The sequence below is a fragment of the Sapajus apella genome, unplaced genomic scaffold (assembly GCF_009761245.1).
Source record: "Sapajus apella isolate SASKATOON/1434 unplaced genomic scaffold, GSC_monkey_1.0 scaffold7, whole genome shotgun sequence".
NCBI classification, from domain to species: Eukaryota; Metazoa; Chordata; class Mammalia; order Primates; family Cebidae; genus Sapajus; species Sapajus apella.
Genome location: NW_022436947.1, coordinates 16,419,059 through 16,425,822, shown reverse-complemented (window position 1 = coordinate 16,425,822; position 6,764 = coordinate 16,419,059). Strand labels below are relative to the sequence as shown.

Genomic DNA, 6,764 nt, shown 5'->3' with positions numbered 1-6,764 from the left:
CAGAGTAAGACTCCATCTCAAAAAAAAAAAAAAAAAAAAAAAAAGAGTTAATAACCTCCATAGAAACCACAAAATGTGATTCATGAAATTTAACTCATTGCATGTTAGTATTATGAAAGATAAAATACAGAATGTTCTAAAAAATAACATGCAGTTAAACATCATTTTAGCATGTCTCTCTATTATAAGCTAGGGGAATAATTTATACTTTTAAAAAGAGATATCATCTCATTGAATGGTCAAGAATGTCAGAATCTGAGATTTAACAATTTGGTAAGATGAGGAAGAAAGAAGAAATCAGATACTGGATAACACGAAAATTTACAGGTTAAGATAAATATCTTCTTATTTGAAAATGGAATATACTTAATTTATAGAATGTTATATATTAGCTTCTATCTATGGAACCCATATTTAAACAGGAGGACTAATTAAGAGTGCAAGTAAGAATAAATTAGGACATACAGACATGAACTAGGGTATAAAACAGACATTAATACAGGGGAACTGATTTTTAGGCTTCTAAAGGTCTCCATAGGTTAAAACTGTGAACTAAAATCAAGAAAAATAAACTTAGTACCTACCCCAAGGAACCATAAAAACAAAGAAATTACATTCAGAATAGAATGAGGAGACCAAGTTCAAGAAGTTCATGTGAGAGGAACCTAGGATTTCACTAGACCACAAATAAAACATGAGACAGCTGTATTAAAAAGGAAAGAAGACAAAACCAAGTGTACAAATAAATAGCTATACAATGCCATTTCAGGCCAGTAGAAGTTGAGTGTCCAGTTTTAGGTAATAATAATTTTCACTTTATTCTGAGTCGGCCAAACCACATCTGCAGCACAATGGCCAGCTCTAAATGCCAAATTTTGAGAAGAGCACTGGTTAAGTGGAATGCTTCCTGATGAGGAAAAACAAAATAGTAAAGCATGGGGGAAAGTACAAAGACAGTGATGGTGCCTGCTTGAAGAAATGCAGACTAAAGGAAGGCTTGGTAGATATCTTTAAATTTGCAGTCTGTTTACAGAAGAAGGAATAGGTACACAAAGGAATAGGTATATTTTCAGGTATGCTGAAATGTAAGTAGGTGAAATAATCTTGTATATAAACATTCAAAATTGCAGGGCATGGAAATTTAGCTAACCTTCTGCCACAGAAGAAGGAATCCACGATGTCTTATCAACCAAGGAATTCAGATTTTGTATGGATCTCAAATTAGAACATTGTTTACATCTGAAATTTATAAAAGAAAAAACCATATAAATATTTTAAAATGATTTAGCTTGTTATAGCTATTTACAGCTCAAATATGTGTAGTTTTAAAATATAAATTATTAAATAGAAGAGTATTGCATCCCCTATATTGTAATGTGCTTGCTTGTTTCAGAAAAGAATTATGAAAGAGTAAGTTTAATACATAAAGGCAATAAAAAGACAGTGTAAGATTCAGAATAAACAACTATAAATTGAGAATAGGGTGCTGGGTTCCAGGTCCAAATCATTAATTAATTTTGCTCTCAATTTCCTTATTTGTTAAAATGAAAAGTTGAAAAAAACGCTCATTTCTATTCTTTGATTCTATAAGCAATATCTTTCTTTTTTTTTTTTTTTCTCTTTTTTTTTGAGACAGGGTCTCACTCTATCACCCAGGCTGGAGTGGTGCAGTGGCACAATCTTGAGTCTCTGCCTCCCAGGCTCAAGTGAGCCTCCCCCTTCAGCCTCCCAAGTAGCTGGAACCACAGTTGTGCCTAGCTAATTTTTATAATTTTGTAGAGACAAGGTCTTGCCACAATGCCCAGGCTGGTCTCAAACTCCTGAGCTCAAGCCATCTGTCCACCTTGGCCTTCCAAAGTACTGGAGTTACAGGCATGAGTCAACATGCCTGGCCGCTGTAAGTAATATCTTAATAAATTCAAAGTCTTAATAAATATGACCAATAGAGAAAAATTACTAAAGCAGTTAGAACATACAAGATTCTAGATAATATTTTTAGTAAGCATATATCCAGAGGTTTGTATTTTATGATGTCTAATATCATAGCTATCTTTTGAAATGTATATAAATTGAAGACTATACAATATACTAAAGTCGTGCATTATTTAGTATAGGGATTTTGCTTTACTTGATACTAACATATTTTAAGTATGAGTAATATATTTTTTATTACGCATCATCATAATGTTTATGAGATGTTGATAAGAAAATATACTTGAAAAGATATACTTGAATAAAAATAAAAGTTGAAAAGGTCCATACACATTTGTTTTCATTTGCATTTTGGGAAAACAAGAGGGTAACCAGATTACATCTTATCATCTTTTCTAATAAAAGATGTCAATTTAAGGAAAAAATATTATTGCCTAAGAAAAAGACTATGATGTTAATTAGCATTAGAAATTAATAAAGCAAGTATAGTATAAAAATTAAAAATTAAGGATAGTAAGTCAAAATTAAATAGAGAACTACTTACTTCCAAAAGCAGTAAAAGGGGAAACAGAAAAAATCAGGAACATAAACTAAATATATCAATAATTTAAGAATATATTTTAAACTCAACTATTAAAACTAAAATTTAGCCATAAACTTCTATTTATGAGTGACATATGAAATAGAATGCCAGAAACTTGAAAGCAAATGGATGACAATAAGCTATAAAGCAATTACCTAACAAAAATTTTTAAAAAGCTTATAAAACACAAGAAACCTTATAAAGTTAAAAAGGCATCCATACTAGAAGTATGGATGAATCTGACAAGAGATTAGTATCTCTAAAGAAACCTTACAACCAATTACATGTATGCTTGCTCAAAAACAAACCAAGAAAGAAATCACTGACCTCACAGAAAAAGAGGCAAAAGATGTGAACATGGAATTCACACAGTAAGAAACCTATGTAGCTAATAAACATGGGGCTGCTTAAACACACTAGACATCTAGGAAATACAAACAAAAACATCACTGATAGCATCTGATGCTCACTGGCCTAACAAAAGCACAAGTTACAGTAATACCAAGTATAAGACAGAAATAGATTAACACTAAGTGTTGGAGTGAACTTGGTGGAAACTAAAATTTTTATACATTACTGATGGGACCATAAATTGTTAGAACCATGGGAAGAACAATTGGGTATTTTTCTCATAAAGCAAAACTTATGTATACCTTATAATCCAGTAATTCTAATTCCAGGTAAACACCTTAGTAGTAACTTTCAAACATTTTTGTTAAGGGCTCGCAGTAAGAAATTCATTTAATAACATATCTTAGTAATACAAACATACACACACAACTGAAATGAAAGTGTTATGGAACAACACTGACCCTTACTATGTAAAATGTTCTCTATTATCCATTCCCTCTCATTCTATTTCTTACTACAACCACATCATATGATTAAAAAAAAAGTTGGTCATGACCCACTGAACTCATTTTATGAGAAGGGAAATACACAAGAAACATAAAATGTGACTTCATTCAGTACTCTCTATAAATGAAACAAAAAATAACACATATCCACCATTAACTGGTAAATAGCCAAAAAATTCTGATATTTCATAAAATACTCCACAGACATTAAAATAAATAACCTAAATGTACATGCATCAATATGGGTAAATCTTGAATATAATAATAATGAATGTAAAAAAGCAAGCTGCAAAAGGGTTGGTATAATACGAAACAGTTTATATAAATTTACAAAACAAAAAACATGCTATACTGCTTAAGAGTTCACACATATATTATAATGAAGGCATAAAAACATTGATGAGAAGGATTTAATCCAAGCTGGGAAAAGTAGCTGTCTCTGAGAAAAAAGTGTTAGAGAAGGGATTGGTATGGAGTTACATTACTTCTCCGAAACATTTAATTTCTTAAAAGGAAAAGTCTGGAGGCTGAGGCAGGCGGATTGCTTGAACTCCGGAGTTCAAGACAGCCTGGGCAACATGGCAAAACCACATCTTTACAAAAAATACAAAAATTAGACAGGTGTGGTGGTGGTGTGCACCTGTAGTCCCAGCTAGTTAGGAGGCTGAGGTGGGAGGACTGCTTGAGCCCAGGAGATCAAGGCTACAGTGAGCTGAAATCATGCCACTGCAGCCTGGGTGTCAGAGTGAGACCGACTCCAAAAAAAAAAAAAAAAAGCGGTGAGGAGGATCTGGAATAATGATAAAATGTTAACATTTGTTAAATCTAAATGGTGGTTATGTAATTGTTGTGATGTTACTTTTCATATTTTTCTGTAAATTAAAATTATTTCATAACCTAAAAATAAAAAGAAGAATCAATTAAAAGATATACTGGCTTTTGATGATGAAGCTCAAGTAATAAAAAATGTAAAAGTGTCTTAAAATATGGAGTGTGAACAGCATTTGTTTTAGTTTTGAAGCAACTAGTAAAAAAAAAGTCCAGAGCTTTGGTCAGGCATGGTAGTTCACGCCTATAATTCCAGCACTTTGGGAGGCCAAGGCGGGTGGATCACTTGAGGTCAGGAGGTCGAGACCAGCTAGGCCAACATGATGAAACCATGTCTCTACTGAAAATGCAAAAAAAACATCAGCTGGGCATTTGGTGTGTGCCTATAGTCCCAGCTACTTGAGAGGCTGAGACAGGAGAATTGCTTGAACCCGGGTGGCAGAGGCCGCAGTGAGCCACAATCATGCCACTGTACTCCGGCCTGAGCAATAGAGCAATATTCCATCACAAAGAAAAAAAAAGTCGAGAGCCTTAAGGTAATTTTATTGAGACTTCTAGTACATGAAGAAGTTATATTACAGAGTTTAAAATGAGTATTTCTTTTCCTGGTTTAGACTTGTCATGGTGCCCAATACTGGGAAGGCAAAATAGGGAGAAGGGAGAAAGAGCAAGAGCAAGTGATCGAGGATGAGCATGCAGAAAGAAAAAGCTCAATTAGTGACTTACTATACAAGAAAAATAGAATTTTATGAGTGTTTATTTTTTAATTATTTTAATTAAAAATTTTATTTTCAAAAAAACTGACTCTCAGATCACGAGTTTAATGAGAGAGATCATTAGACACTGAGCAATAAGAGTAAAAACAGCTATAACCCAGGGATTTAAGTCAGTGGCACACAGTTTCGCTTTATGGCTAAAATTCTAGGATTTGTTGACAGAACACAGACAATGCCTAACAATGACTTTACCATACAATTAAGGAGGTATCATAGTTACAGTATAATATTTTTGAATGAGTATATAATTTTTTAATCAGAATTTACAAATTATGACAATGACTAATAATTGCTACAAATTTAGAAGTTGGAAAAGAGGAATAGTATGACAAAACATATATTATAATCCAAGGTTTCTCAAATCCGAACATGCCCAGGGTGATTGTTTCATCAAGCAATAGAGGAGATTTTATCCCTATCCCCTCCTTCTAAATTTAGAAATCTGTTTTTTAGCTTCTAATGTATTCTTTTATATTCCAATTTTCAGTGGCAGCAAATTTGTAATTTAGTGGCTCGGAGATTCTGAAATTCAGTCACTTAATTTTCACTAGGTTTGCAGCTCTGATTTTTTTCTCTGTAACTGGTATATAAATCCTCACTGTGAAAGAAAACAAGTGAGTACCAGCCTCTGACTGTGGAATAAAAAGAAGGCAGCTCTATGCCTCACACATTGTGTGTACTCTCTCTATATGCTTATCAAAAGAACAGATATATGTCAGAAAAAGCTAGTACATCTAAGTTGATACACTAAAAGTTTCTGTTGAACATATAGTAACCAATGAAATAAACTAATAAAATTTACTCTTAAACGGTTTTCAATTCCAAAAATTTTCTGAGTTGAAAACATACCCATAGTGATGTACTGTTCCTTGTATAAAAAATGGTGCTGAAAGGTCCAAGAGTTCCAGGTCTTCGTAGCCAGATCTCACAGGAATTACACTATTAAACTTGTTTGAGAGTTTGCAAATTTCACTGAGTGTACCTCCTGTTAAGAGAATAAACCCTTCCGGTAGTGCAAATGAAAGGTAGAAAAAGCACAGTCCTATTAAATAACATGTGAGGTATAATAAAAGACTAAAGAATTGACAGAAAAAAGACAATGAATGTATGTGAAAAATATTAATTTGTAAACTTACAATCCTGTACATTGAAAATAATCAATGGATAAAAATGCTGAGACTTAGGTAAAACAGAAAGCCTGTGAAATTTTAACCATCTTTCTAAATTTAAACAAATTACTCTTTATGCCAGGAATACTTTTGGTTCAAATAACCAGAAGGGAATATAAGTTAAGAGCCAAGGTATAATCAGATTCTAATAAACTTTCTATATACTAATTAATATCTGGACAAATTTAGTTTTGAGTTTAAAATAAATCTAATTTTCAGGTCAATATTTCATTTAAATATAGATATGAGTAGTTCATGTTATATGAATTCACATATAAAATTTGTTCATTTTTCCTGGGAAAATTATCACACTTAATCCTATGGCAGAGTAAGCATTCAAATGACCACACTGGCTGAGAAGTATTGCCCAATGGCATGCCATTATTAGAAGGCAGTGTCCTTTTTACTTAGTCAACAATGTTTCCTCTCTCCAGGCAAAAGAATAGGATTTAAAAAATACCTCTGTGTTTCCTAAAATTTGGGTAGAATTTGTAATGTCAACATTCAATTATAAGGGAGAAGCACTTCTGGCATAGCAGAGTGAGGACATCCAAAGACACACTTGTCTAAAACAGCAATAAGAGTACTGGCAAAAACTGTAAAACCTTTTTTAGAACTC

The 6,764-nt window shown here is 32.7% G+C and overlaps 1 protein-coding gene across 8 annotated transcripts in view; it reads right to left on the bottom strand.

Moving 5' to 3' along the window:
- Positions 1 to 86: 86 nt before the first annotated feature.
- POT1 (protection of telomeres 1) overlaps positions 87 to 6,764 on the bottom strand; it is a 102,131-nt gene continuing 95,453 nt past the window's right edge. For 7 of the 8 annotated variants that reach the window (XM_032276091.1, XM_032276098.1, XM_032276092.1 and 4 more), the window contains 2 exons: positions 5,826 to 5,961; positions 91 to 1,239 (listed from right to left, as the gene is read on the bottom strand). In XM_032276091.1, the coding sequence (XP_032131982.1) occupies positions 1,146 to 1,239; positions 5,826 to 5,961 (230 nt within the window). In that variant the 3' untranslated portion in view covers positions 91 to 1,145. Of the gene's footprint in view, positions 1,240 to 5,825; positions 5,962 to 6,764 lie in introns of all 8 variants that reach the window. The other variant, XM_032276099.1, reaches the window with a different exon arrangement.